General features: G+C 43.3%; 1 protein-coding gene across 2 annotated transcripts in view; it reads right to left on the reverse strand.

The window, feature by feature from the left end:
- TBCD (tubulin folding cofactor D) overlaps positions 1-14,975 on the reverse strand; it is a 487,835-nt gene that overhangs the window by 90,325 nt on the left and 382,535 nt on the right. For both annotated transcript variants that reach the window (XM_033961208.1, XM_033961209.1), the window contains one exon: positions 8,954-9,094. In XM_033961208.1, the coding sequence (XP_033817099.1) occupies positions 8,954-9,094 (141 nt within the window). The remainder of the gene's footprint in view (positions 1-8,953; positions 9,095-14,975) is intronic.

Raw genomic sequence — 14,975 nt, forward strand, 5'->3', positions numbered from 1 at the left:
GGAAGACTGCTAACATCATTCCGCTCCACAAAAAGGGATGCAGATCAGAGGCTGAAAATTACAGACCGGTGAGTTTCACATCAATAGTGTGTAAACTTATGGAGACATTGATTAAAAACATATTGGATATGATTCTGGATGACGAAAGGCTGAGGGATCCCCACCAGGATGGGTTTACGAAGGGAAGGTCTTGTCAATCAAATCTGATAAGCTTCTTTGACTGAGTAATGAAATAACTGGATAGGGGAGAGTCCCTGGATGTTGTGTATTTGGACTTCAGTAAAGCTTTTGATAGTGTCCCACACCGTAGGTTATTGAACAAAATGAATACAATGGGACTAGGAGAAACATTGACTGCATGGGTTAAAGACTGACTCAGTGGTAGACTTCAGAGGGTGGTGGTAAATGGTACTCCCTCAGAAACGTCGGAAGTGACCAGTGGAGTGCCGCAGGGCTTGGTCTTGGGTCCGATACTATTTAATATCTTTGTACGAGACCTGCCTCAGGGACTTCGAGGTAAAATTACATTATTTGCCGATGACGCTAAGCTATGCAACGTACTGGACAGCGCAAATGTGCCCGACAATATGAGGCAGGACCTACTTTTACTGGAAAAATGGTCTAGTACTTGGCAACTGAGCTTTAATGCCAAAAAGTGTAAGGTTATGCACCTTGGTAGCGGTAACCCCTGCAGAACATACACCCTGAATGATGAAACCTTAATAAGAACTGTCACACAACGGGATCTGGGTGTAATCATTAGTGAAAATATGAAGACTATCAATCAAGTGGAGAAAGCTTCAACCAAAGCTAGACAAATGCTGGGTTGCATCCGAAGAAGTTTTGTCAGCCGAAAGCCTGAAGTTATAATGCTGTTGTACAGGTCCATGGTGAGACCTCATCTGGAGTACTGTGTTCAGTTTTGGAGGCCGCATTATCAGAAGGATGTGAAGAGGATGGAGTCTGTTCAGCGAATGGCCACTAAGATGGTCTCAGGACTCAAAGATCTCCCATAAGAAGAATGTCTAAGCAGGCTGCAGTTATATTCTCTCGAAGAACGCAGAGAGAGGGGAGACATGATAGAGACGTTCAACTATCTTACAGGCCGTACTGAGGTGGAGGAAGATATCTTTTTCCTTACAGGTCCCATGGCAACAAGAGGGCATCCGCTCAAACTCAAGGGTGGGAGACTTCATGGCGACATCAGGAAGTACTTCTTCACCGAAAGGGTGATTGATCATTGGAATGGTCTTCCACATCAGGTTGTCGAGGCCAGCAACGTGCTCGACTTCAAGAGACGATGGGATAAACATGTGGGTACACTCTTAGGGGGAGGGTTCTTTTAGGGGGAGACTTGTTGGGCCGATGGCCCTTTTCTGTCGTAATACTCTATGTTTCTAAAGGGGATAATTGTACTTACCTCTCTGTTGTTAAAATATATGTTTGTTTGTTTTTTTCACTTGGCTCCTTAATTGGCTTTTCCTGGATGCCCACATTTATGAAATTGGTCACATTTTTGTTTACATATGAACATTTATAAAACTCCAAGATACCTGATCATACTATGTGTGCTGCCAAATAAGTATGTACTTTACAAAAGGCAATCATGTTTACTTTTCTGGCATGTTTTCCTTGCTGTTATGTGTGCTGCTACAAACATTTTCTTGCATTCTTGAATATTGACATTGATAACATTAACCAGGAAGCACTGTACTATTGAGGGGTACAATTTTGACTCTTGACACAAGCATCTGCTGAAACATGAACCTTGTTGAGTCCCTTAATAAAATCTGTTTCATACAACCTTTTGGCTCCACCTTATTGTTCCATCTGAGACCCATGTCACAGTTTGTTCAGTGTTTTTTCCATTTCTAATACCTTGCCCAAAACTGCAGATCTAATTCTCTATATCCTCTTTGTTCCCTCCCATTTGCTGTTCCTCAGTCTCTTGGGATCTCTCAAATGCAAAAGCTTAACCATTGTGAATTCTAGGCATACATTTACTGGGGTATATTCTTTATAATTCATCAAGGTGCCTTTTACCACATCTTGATTCCCTGCAGGATTTAGCAACTTGTGAGATCCTGGTTCTGCAGGTTGCTGAATCCTAGGGCAAGAGAATAATGCTGCTTGCAAGCCATCTCACAGTGTTAATCCTGTGGACTGGGAACACTGGGCCACAAAGCAGCAGCCCAATTCTACCAGGCTACAAGATAAGGGTCCCCCCAAAACTTCTAGGCCCCCCATACTTATGGTCCACTCACCCCTACCTCCTGGTATCATTGGTTGTGAGTGGGGGAGGGTCTTCAGGCAGCAGCAATGGCTTGTCACGCCTGCCTAGTCCTGCACCAGCTTCAAAATGGCACTATCACTAGGGATCACATATTGCCACAGGATTTTTGGTCAGGCAGTGTTAGAGCCATTTAAATTGTGTTAAGGCCCCCCAAAAACATGACTTAAGACCCTAATACTGCTGAATTTTTATCCTAAATTTATTTGTTTATATGTTTTGATATGATTTTTCCATTGATGTTTCAGGATTTGGGAATTTTAAATTTAAAAAAGTGGTAAAAAGAATGGAACTTGCAGACCACAGGCTGTCGTTGATTTGAGAAAAAATAATAGTCTACCTCTCCTTGTGTTTTAATGGGTTTGTAATGTTAGTTTATAATTAGTCTTGCAAGACCTTAGTTTTTGGCATTTGTTGTATTGTTCCCTATATTTTGTAATTTTATTGATATGTACATCGCTTAGAATTCTGATTAAGCGATCAATCAAATCCTTATTAAACTTGAAACTAAATTAGCGAGATATCTAGCATCCAGCAGGCTATCAGATAAAAGCCAGTATGGCTGGCTAGAGAACAAATATTAAGCGTGTGCACTGGATGTATTATATTTGAATGTCAGCAAAATTTTCACATTGGCCCACATAGGGGCCTTATAAATAAACTGAACAGCCAGAGATTACAAGAAGCCTGCAGTTGTGGACTGCATTGTCAACGGATTGAGAGACTGACAACAAAATAATAGTATACAGAATTATGATCAAGGTTAAGTAACAAGCGTTTACAGGCTTTTCTGGGTGGCAGGTATTGTTTGGTTGTTTTTCACACACACAAAACAAGAACCCCACAACACAAAATAAACTGTACAGACATCTATTGCACTAAAAAATATGCTAAACACAGAGAAATTCATCCTCATTCAGTGTCATTCATCAAACTGATCGGCTTATGAACTTTAAAACACGTTATGTACCTCCAGAAGCAAAGGCTTGCCTGAATAAATAAGTCTCAGACTTTTCCCAGAATTCCTGCAGGTCTTCCCATAATTCATTAGCTAAGGCATTCCACATTTGGGGCCGGTAACATGAAAAAGCCCTCACTCATGTGGACTAATTTTTGCCCACATTTAAAGGATGGCAGGGTATATTTGTTTTGACAACCTGCTTGAACTGGAAAGTACACACACTCAGCAGAGAAGTCAAATACTCAGCAGTCAAGCTGTATGCAAGTACAAACACTACCATCAAGAACTTATATTTAATCTCATATTCCACTGGCAACCAATGAAGCTAGATCAAGGCCAGAGTAATATGAACAAACTTGGACCTGCCCAGGATAATTCTTGCAGCAGAATTTTGCATCAATTACAAAGATTTTAAAGTTGAAACTGATAATCCATGCAGAATTATATTGCATTAATCTATGTGTGACTTTTTGTAGCCTTGAAAGATGATATATAAAGTCACTCTCTTCTAGAGCTGGCTATAAATGACACATCATTCATCTTGCAGAATGTCAAATGTATATACTTCCCCCTCCCCATTCACAGTTTCTGCACTCGCGATTTCACATAATCCCGATTTTGTTGAGGGGGAAGGGGAAAACCCCCCCTTATTTTTGCCTTCCCCCGGCATCCCGGCACCTGGTGGTCTAGCGGGCTTTCGGGGCAGGAGCGATCTTCCTACGCTCCTGCCCCATGTAGATCGCCAATAGGAAATGGCTGCCATGAGCTCCCGCCGTAGTCTAGAGATCTGCACGGGGCAGGAGCGTAGGAAGATCGCTCCTTCCCCGAAAGCCCGCTAGACCACCAGGTAAGGCCAGAATGCCGGGGGAAGGTGGGAGGGAGGCGGGGGTGGGTCAGAGCCGGATATTCGTGGTATTTCCCTATTCGCGGTCCGGCTCTGCCCCTATCCCCCGCGAATAACGAGGGAGATGTGTACTAACATTTCCTTTCCCCTCAGATGACAATCGCTCCCAAGTCTTACTGAAGGGTAGGGGGATCTCCCTGGTATCTAGTGGTAACAGGAGTGAACTCCAGTCACTTTTCTTCATACTGGCGCTTGGTTCAAAATGATGCTGGTCAACCCAGGAGTAGTCTTATGGTACCACAAGGGATCAAGTTGCCAAATAAGAGTGTTGAAGTTGCATTTTGTAGGGAGATCTCTCCTGCCCACCTCCCCAAAGAAAACAGTGAGATCCTCAGTAAGATGCTGGAGGCAGGGCAGGATTAATTCGTCGACGACCCCTAGGCACACAAGTACACTGGGCCCCCTGCCCCACCCCACCCCACCATGCACCCAGAGGGAAGTTTTGGGCAAGCAGCACCGCTTGCACAATTACAGTTCCTGTTGCCTTTCTTACCCGCATTGCTTGTCTTACTTTCCGTTGATGGTGGGGGGGCACGTTGCCAATTGGGGTGAGGCCTGCGTTGCCAATCGATGCTGGAAAAAACAATGTTGATGCCCTCCTTCAACGGGCCCCCCTGACCATTTTGGGCCCTAGGCACATGCCTACTTGGCCTACTGGTTAATCCTCCCTGCCTGGAGGTGGTTAAGGGATGAGGCAATTATGGGAAGGGGGAGGGCAGTCTTCCTTTATCAGAGGACTGCAGTGGTGTTTCAAAAGATGGTTACTATGCTTTTATTGGGGGGGAAGGGAGTAAAGGAAGATGTTACCGATACTATCTTGTGAGATTTAGGGAAGATGAGAAATAATGCTGGGGTGGTAGGTTTCCGCTGGCCTATGCACATTCAAGCAGGCAGATATGTGTGTTGCAGGGCAGGTCAAAGATCAATGTGGATTTTTGTGTGTGTGAGAGAAATGGTGTGGTAGCCGTATTACTCTACTCTTAAAGATAATATGTAGAAATAAAACAAAATAGAACAAATCCAAATGATACCTTTTTTATTGGACTAACAAGCATGATTAGATTAGCTTTCAAAGATAATCTTTCTTCAGATCAGAGATAAGCAAATGAAGACAGCTATCAGTATATAAGAGCAAAACTTCAAAGTATTCAAATATCAGTCTTACGTGAAGGGAGGGTGGGAGACAGGGTGATATGAAGATGTCAGAGCAGTAAAAAGTATGCTTTGTAATGTGAGAGAAGGCCAATGTATGTTTTGTAAAACAGGTATATACGTACAGTACCTGTAGATGTTCAGCCAAGCCAAAATCCATGCTATTCAGATCCCATCAAAACCTGCATATAGTGATGGTCTCCATGTACAAAAAGCAGCCGTCCCCAAGTGTAGCTTATCTACATTCATAAAATACGCCATTTACACATGTAGTCTTACATAGGCAGCTTTACCCCTTCTTTTATTTTTTTTGCTGTCCTGTTATCTGGCTAGCAGAATGAATGTTCTACCTATCCAGATAATGTTTGCCTCTGCTAAAATTTACTTAAAATATTGATAAAAGGGAGGTGGCTGCTCATTCTGCTGGACCTCCTGGGAGTGAGATTGAGGCATCGGGGTAGTGCTGGTGCCTGACATCATTCACCACTACTGGAACATTTATTTAAAAGAAGAGTGTGCCTGTACCTGACTGGAGGTGGCTGCTTGTTCTGCTGGACCCCCCGGAAGTGAGATTAAGGTATCAGAGTGGTGGCAGCTAATGATATCATCCATCACTGGAACATCTATTTAAAAGAAGAGTGTGCCTGTGGGGCATGCTATAAGGGACACATTAGGTCGCTTGGGAATCTTGGTTCATTATCTCTCCCCTGAGATAAACTTGTCTATTTCTTTGAATGAGGGAGGACGTTCCATTTCTTCCCCTCCTTTTACTCCTGTTGGTCCTATGGGAGCATCTTCCCAAGATGGTGTTGTCCCTATTGAAAATATATTTAGAGGGGGCATGGCTTGGACACGGAACAAGATGGTCGGGTAAAGTACTTGCTCCAGTCAAACAGGCTGATATCATTGAAGATAAGCTACAATTTTTAACTATTGGAAGTTTAAAGGATCAAACTCACCTGACAATGGCTTCTAGCAAGCAAAATAAGAATGATTTAGTGGGAGGAGGATATTTGACATGGAGGGGTGTGGGTGGGTAATAAATATTAAATCCTATAATGTATAAGAGTATTTAACTGTTTTTGATGTATTGGGAATGGAACTTTTGTAAGGGGAGAGAGGGGTTGGGAGGGTTTTCTAACTTGATATCAATTGTTTAGATACTAGGAATAGTTCATAATATTCAAAATATTATAGAATATAGGTATTAGTTGAAAAGTTATATTTTTAATGATATATGAAAGTTAATCAAGTATATATTTATAAGTTCGAATGATTTTTCTTATACACTTGTTGTAATATGTAAAAATGAATAAAGAATTAAAAAAAAAAGAAAATATATTTACATACACTTTCTTCTTTGCAACCATATGCTGTCTGTGGTGTTCCAACAGCAGTGGTTTGTCCTAACTCGACCAAAACAATCAATGAATCTCAGGATATTACTTTAAAAGATGTCTGGCAAGTGTTGAGGATGGGTGTGAGGTTAAAATTGCAAAAATTATATTTCATTTAGAATATTTCTGCAGCTGCTTCTCATTGATGTGGACTATTATTTTTTTGTATTTAATTTGAAAGAGGGTAGGATTAAAGGGCTACTACTCGGACTGGAGGAGTGTCATGAGTCATGAGTGGTGTTCCGCAGGGCTCGGTGCTCAGACCGCTGAAACAGGGACGAAGTTCGAGATAATAAAATTTGCGGATGACACCAAACTATTTAGTGGAGCTCGGACTAAAGAAGACTGCGAAGAACTGCAAAGGGACTTGAACAAACTAGGGGAATGGGCGATGAGATGGCAGATGAAGTTCAACGTTGAGAAATGTAAAGTACTACATGTGGGAAGCAGAAACCCAAGGTACAGCTATACGATGGGAGGGCTGTTATTGAAGGACAGTACCCAAGAAAGGGACTTAGGGGTAATGGTGGACATGACAATGAAGCCGATGGCACAGTGCACAGCGGCCACTAAGAGAGCGAATAGAATGCTAGGTATAATCAAGAAGGGTATTACTACCAGAACGAAAGAAGTTATCCTGCCGTTGTATCGGGCGATGGTGCGTCCGCATCTGGAGTACTGCGTACAATATTGGTCGCCGTACCTTAAGAAGGATATGGCGTTACTCGAGAGGGTTCAGAGGAGAGCGACACATCTGATAAAAGGGATGGAAAATCTTTCATACGCTGAGAGATTGGAGAAACTGTGACTCTTTTCCCTGGAGAAGAGGAGACTTAGAGGGGATATGATAGAGACTTACAAGATCATGAAGGGCATAGAGAGAGTGGAGAGGGACAGATTCTTCAAACTTTCTAAAAATAAAAGAAGAGGGCATTCGGAAAAGTTGAAAGGGGACAGATTCAAAACGAATGCCAGGAAGTTCTTCTTTACTCAACGTATGGTGGACACCTGGAATGCGCTTCCAGAGGGAGTAATAGGGTAGAGTACGGTACTGGAGTTCAAAAAAGGATTGGACAATTTTCTGCTGGAAAAGGGGATAGAGGGGTATAGATAGAGGATTACTGCACAGGTTCTGGACCTGTTGGGCCACCGCGTGAGCAGACTGCTGGGCACAATGGACCTCAGGTCTGACCCAGCGGAGGCATTGCTTATGTTCTTATTAAGTTCCCCTTAACTGTATCCATGGCATCCTGTTTGTCTGTCTTGTCTGTTTAGATTGTAAGCTCCTTCAGGCAGGAACTGTCTTCTTCGTGACACTGTACAGCGCTGCATACGACTTTTAGCACTATAGAAATAATTAATAGTAGTAGTAGTAAATGTGTCTAATGATCCTGAAATGATAGGGATCTGCATCTCAACTCACAAGTTGCTTGCAGAAAACTGTCAGTCATGATTTCAACTCTGTCAGCTAGTGCTGCCCGATTCAGGAAAAAAAAATTCTATTCGATTCTGCCTACTGAATCGATTTTTTGATTCGATTTGATTTTCCTGCCCAATTGGGTGTTTTTTTCAAACATCCTGGTGGGTTTATTTTATAGCCTCTTCACCGCCCTTTGCCTTCTCCTAACCACACTGGTGCTGTGGTGTAAACAAAATAAACAAACAAAAAAGACTTTTCCTCTCTCTGTTAAATCCTAGCTCACGTTTGTGGTCCAACAAAAGCTCTGGCACAATACACGTTTCAAATCTGACATATTGTAATCACAAAACAGAAAATAAAATTATTTTTTCTACCTTTTGTTGTCTGGTCATTGTTCAAATCTTGTTGGTCCCAGGCTCTGGAAGTTTGTATTGTTTTGTTAGATAAATGTCTGCCACATAAGTTAGATAGCCTATTATAAAAATTACTGTCCAGATGAACACAGAACTTTTGGAATTTATCCAAGACGACAAACTTTTTTCTGCTGAAATATAGCAAATCCAGTGCTGAAGAAGGCCCATGCCTCCCCTTAATTCTATCAACAGCTTTGACTGCACTGGGTAGGAATAAAGGAATCTTTGGATGTATGGCCACCAAGGTGGGGGGGGGGGGGCAGGTGGGCAAGATTCCCTGGGCCCAGCCTCCAAGGGGGGACAGGTGCAGGCAATAGAAGAGCACTGTTTTTTCTGACTGGCACAGTTTTGACTTTTGGCAGCCCTGTATGGATGGGTCAAACCAGCAAGTAAATATTTCATATTAGGTATTTTACCATGCTCCAACATCGCCTCGGCTGTCCGTAGTATAATCGTTCATGCAATCCAGGAAAGTTTTATAGATCAGGGAGACATCTTCCTCGCAGATACCATCAGCCTGTGATCCCTTTGTGTCTACTCCAACTGTTTGACAAACCCTGAAACAAAGAGGTAAACCCATATTATAAAATTAAACTTGCTGTTATACTCATTATTCTTTAACATGTCACTACAATGTTTCTTTCCTCAGCACTCTCTGATAAATTCTGTACCCTGTGTTCCTCTCTAAACTGCTGATTTCCTCCCCCTTCATCCCAATCTCTATGACTCATCAAGGCCATTGACTTCTTCCATGCTTCCAGCTGCCATGGTTCTTCCTCCAGGCCAATGCTTTTCGGTATTCTAGCTCTGAACAAATAAATACCTTATATTGCCTCTACCCCTCCCCACCCATGACATTACTCTGGCTTCTCCATCAACTCTGGTCTACAACTCACTATTCCTATTTTCTTGTGTGTGTGTTCCTTGGGGTTGAGTTTTTGGCAGAAATGAGACAAGAACACAAATACTTTATAAAATACTTGTCAAGTTGCATAACATAGAATGGGAAATTTCCCGGAGTAGGTGTAAATGCCTGTGTTTACTTTACAGAGGCAATTTTATAAAGACACACATATTGCCTTTATAAAATAAATCTTTTTTTTTTTTTTTTTTTTGCAAATCATTTTTATTAAGGTTAACCAAAGGAATAAATGGGATACAGTAAAATCATATACAAACAGAAGCGAAAATAAATAAATAAATAAGTCACATACACAGCATCGACCTTGTTACTTTAAAAAAAATTTTTTCTGATCTTCAGAAGTGCTTTTCATAAGCATTTAGTCATGCCTCATAAGAACATATGCACTTAAATTGTCATTTGATCTCAAGTCAGAAAATACAGGTCGGGATGGTAAAGAGTCTAAAACTAGTCTGTTCCATACACTGAAATTAGTTGGGGGGGACTTCTTTGAAGAAGCTATAGGGCAAAACATGTTGAAGTGAAAAGTCTCCACCTGATGCTGACTTGAAGAGTGGCATAAGTTAAATCAATTTATTTATGGAGAATGCACAAAAAGTGAATGAGAATACAATAGTGATTTTCACTTATAAATGAAGATTGTCTCTGACAAAAAAGAAATTACAGATCATGGGCTCCTTTTACGAAGCTGCGTTAGCAGCTTTAGTGCGTGCGACTTTTAATCACGCGCTAACCCTCGTGCTAGCTGAAAAACTACTGCCTGCTCAAGAGGAGGTGGTAGCGGCTAGCGCGTCCGGCAGTTTAGTGCGCACTATTACGCGTGTTAAACCGCTAACGTGGCTTCGTAAAAGGATCCCCAAATGTCAATTTAAGTGCATATATTCTTATGAGGCACAACTAAATGCTTATGAGAAGCACTTCTGAAGATCTGAAAAAAATTTCTTTAAAGTAACAAGGTTGATGCTGTCAGTGTATGGAACAGACTAGTTTTAGGATAACAGCCTTTAATATTGAGAAGTCGGCTATAGAAGAGTGGCCTTTATAAAATAGGCACAACATATGCACTTATATACATACCCTGCCTATGTACTCTAATTAAAAGAATATCCATTATGAGAGTAATATTATAATAGAGCACCACTATAAGAAAAAAGTGTCTATTTTATACCTAGTTTTTAAATGTTGAAACACAGACCACCGCATTAACATGTGACACAATCAAAAATCAAACAAAAAGTGTCATGAATCTATTTTCAAAAACTTTAAAGTTCCATTAGTTTAAATACCTCAGAGGGGAACAGGAACCCATCTATAATACAGCAAATAGATCATAGGTCTAATAATTCAACTGTCTAATATCAAACCAAAAACTTCACACTCTTTATATTCACATCTTTATTTTTCCACTACACAGTCACTTATCTGAACATGATGCATTTGATAACACCCACTAATGAAACAAAAGTTGAATCTGGAACCAAAACTGAGAACCATGTTCAATCAGTTGAACTTCTATCCAAATCATTATTAGAGAATGACATGGTGGCGGCTAGCCGCGGGTAACCCACCGAAACGGGGAAAGAAAAATAGCAGTCGCGGCGGGGACGGGGACAAGGCCATTCACCGCCCCGTGGAGTGGTGAATGGTCTTGTCTCCGCAGTGAGGCATCAAGGATCGCGCGGTCCCCGCAGCCCCTGCCCGACCAATCGATCTTAGCCAGCTCCCTCCCTTCACCTCACCTTAGTTTGCAGGCTGTCATTTTCGGCGACCCGCACGCGCGGCTTCTCAGTTCAATCTTCTGCTCTGACGCAACCGGAAACAGGAAGTTGCAGCAGAGCAGAAGATTGAACACTGAGCAGCAGCGCGTGCGCGGCTCTTTGGGAAAGCGTGCAGGTCGCTGAAAAAGAAAGCCTGCAAACTAAGGTGAGGTGAAGGGAGGGAGCTGGCTAAACACTACCATCGATCAGGCGGGCGGGGGGGGGGCTGCGGGGACCGCGCGATCGTGCGTGTTCCCGGCTCACATTTTTTCTTTGTGTTTCTCTGTGATCACAGGAAGTGCTTGCAACTTTAAAAAGCAGAATGGGAAGTAACAGCTCTGTGTATATGTACGAAGAAAACAAAAGTCCTAGCACACATCTGCCCTTGAAGCACAATGTTGTTCTGTGCATAAAAATTAGCTTCACAAAAATTTTATGTGTGAAAAAAATTTTGTGAGGCTAATATTTACATACAGAACAGCATTCTAGTAGGTGTGTGCTGGCACTTTTATTATTATTCCGATTTTTAGGATATGAACACAGTGCAGCTGCAATTACTGCAGAACTACTCATCCATAGTTGCTAAAAGATTTGGGGCATTAAGACAGCTTAGAGCAGGGTCTCAAAGTCCCTCCTTGAGGGCCGCAATCTAGTTGGGTTTTCAGGATATCCCCAATGAATATGCATGAAATCTATGTGCATGCATTGCTTCAATGCATATTCATTGAGGAACTCCTGAAAACCCGACTGGATTGCGGCCCTCAAGGAGGGACTTTGAGATCCCTGGCTTAGAGTTATTCAAAACGGGAGTGAAAGGGAAAAGGATTCTGGGCCAAGGGGATGAAGACGGAAAGAAAAACCCACAGCAGGAAAGAAAGGGGAGGACAGGCAGGTGAGCCAGATGCTGGAAGCAGGGGGGGGGAAGAAAGAGGGAAAGAAGCTAGATGGGGTTGAAAAGAAGAGACACATTGGTATGGAAAAGGAAAATAGGGGAAATCTGGATACAGGAAGGTAACAGAAAGAGGGGAAATTTTGTGCATGGGGCATAGGGACAGAGACATAAAGGGGACATGCCATGGGGATGGTATATGGACACAGGGGGGGACAATGGCAGATACATAGGGGAGATATTAGAAATGGGGAAAATAGGAGCACAGAAGCGAGATGGTTTGTGGGGATGGGACAGGGACCGAGCTTGCAGGCTTCAGTGGTTTGCACAAATTACATTGTAACGTGCAACGAAAATAAGAGGGAGGAAGGTAGATAGATAGGCCACATAAGAGGAGCTGGAGGGTGGTAGAAAGGAACAAATGGTAAAGGAGGGAGGGAAGGGTGGTGGTGGAAAGGAATAGAAAAAACATTGAAGGAGGGTAGAGAGGAACAGACCCTTAAGGGAAATGTGGAAGACAGAGTGGGGAGAAGATGCTGGGAGGGAAGAAGACAGATGCCAGACTATGGGGGAGCGGAGGGAAGAAGATGGGTGCTAGACCAATTGGGGGGGGGGTGAAGGGAGAGGCACAGTAACAGCAAATGGAAGACACAGAGAGAAGACACACAGTGGATGGAAGGAATTGAATGAGAAGATGTGGAAAGCAGAAACCAGACAACAAAGGTAGAAAAAAAAAATTATATTTATTTATTTATTTTTTGCTTTAGGATAAAATAGTACAGTGGTACCTTGGATTACGAGCATAATCCATTCCAGGAGCATGCTCGTATTCCAAAATGCTCGTATATCAAAGCAAGTTTCCCCATAGGAAGTAAGGGAAACTTGCTTTGATATGTTCCCACCTCAAACCTTCCCCCCCCCCCCCCGAGGCCAGCAGCGCTGCTCCCCCCCACGAGAACCGGCATTGCTCCCCCTGAATGCCCCCCCTCGAACGGGCACCCTCCCCCCCGTGATCCAGCACCCCCACACACCCCCGCCGCCATCATTCACCCCCCGCCGCCACCTGAGATCCCCCAACCCACCCGAACCCTCTTCTTACTTCCAGTGTAGCCTCCGCATCGGCATCGCCGGCATCAGCATGTCCTGTGCCCGAAAATCTGCTTCCTGTGCCGGGTCTTGAGCATGCGCCCATGCTCAAGGCCCGGCACAGGAAGCAGATTTTCGGGCACAGAACATGCTGGTGCCGATGCGGAGGCTACACTGGAAGTAAGAAGAGGGTTCGGGTGGGTTGGGGGATCTCAGGTGGCGGCGGGGGGGGGGGGGTGCCCGATGGCGGCGGGGGGAGGGGTGCCGGATCGCGGGGGGGAGGGTGCCGGTTCTCGGGGGGGGGGGGTGCTCGTACAATGAGGCAAGCTCGGTTTACGAGGCACCAAATTTGCGAATGTTTTGCTCGTCTTGCAAAACACTCGCAAACCGGTGCACTCGTAAACCAAGGTACCACTGTATATTGTGTTGATAAAAATTTATAAACAAAGCCCTGCCAGCTCAACATCTCTTTCTCTAGTTCAGCAGCAGGAACTTTGATTTATAAGAAAGGAATAAGCTAAATATTACAGTACTAAGGCTTATATGGATGCTGCGGGGACGGTGATGGGGCGGTGAATGGGATGGCAGTAGCGGTGACGGGGCGGTGAAAGGGATGGTGGTGACGGGGCGGTGAAGGGAACGGCGGTGACGGGGCGGTGCAGAGGATGGTGGGCTGGGGACGGGGCGGTGACGGGGACAGATTTTTTCCCCATGTCATTCTCTAATCGTTATCACAATTCTGTAATAAAACCAAACATGAAGCTAACACAGATCTGCAATGAGACAGATGCAGAAAGGAGCAGATTTAAGTCTAATGCATAGAAAAGGGTCCTCTATTTAACAATTCCTGATGTGGACTACATTTTGCAGTACACGGGCTGAATCAGGGATTTCAGAGCACCAACAGGAGAGCTCCCAACTGAATGATTGGTATATTACTAAAATCTCAGCCAAGCACAAACAGCTAGAAACAGCTGCAGCAATCAGTGTTCCTGATCCAAGTAGGTGAACACAATATTTTAAGGGTCTGTTTCAACATTTAAAACATGCTGAAAATTTTTTATTGTAAAGTCCCATAAATAAATGTGTTGCATAATTGTCACAGAACTAGTCCTTAAATGACTGTAGGAAATTGGATATAGCAAACCTCATTTGTCCTTTATCTGCCATCATGTTTCTATGTTTGTCTCTCTAAACAGGGAATTTTTCCAGAAAATGCCTAATAGGTATTTATTTAATAAATGTATACTATTTATAATTATGCAAAAAAAATTACAAAATAAAATAATTTGATTGTTCTAACCAAATGTAGTGCTATATATGCAGCTTTTCCAAGTCAGCCCAACTTCTTCTAATACAGGCATTTTTCATGTCCTTCATTCAAAAAATGAAATACAGTAGAATCTCAGTTCACCAGGTTTCAGTTAACCGGCACTCTCACCCAACAAGCAAAAAAAAAAAAAATCACTGGTGAAAAAAAAATGTCCCCTAAAGCACCAGCAGCAGCTGTAGTCCTTAGCCGCAAAACCCCTTCCTCTCTCAAGCCCCGAAAAACTACAAATGGCAGCAATCCTGAGCTGCGAGCCCCACCTCCCTCCCGACCCGAAGCAACAGCGCGGCAGCATCCTGAGCTGCAAATCCCCTCTTCTTACGCATCAGAGGAATTGCCCTGCTGGTGCTGGCGTGAACAGCCTGTTTTGAGACTCCTCTTGCTGACCGGCTGTGCTTCAGGTAAGGAAAGGAGGGAGGGAGGGGGTTTTTGGCTCAGGACTACCACTTCGGGG

Source organism: Geotrypetes seraphini, chromosome 10 (genome assembly GCF_902459505.1).
Source record: "Geotrypetes seraphini chromosome 10, aGeoSer1.1, whole genome shotgun sequence".
Lineage (NCBI taxonomy): Eukaryota > Metazoa > Chordata > Amphibia > Gymnophiona > Dermophiidae > Geotrypetes > Geotrypetes seraphini.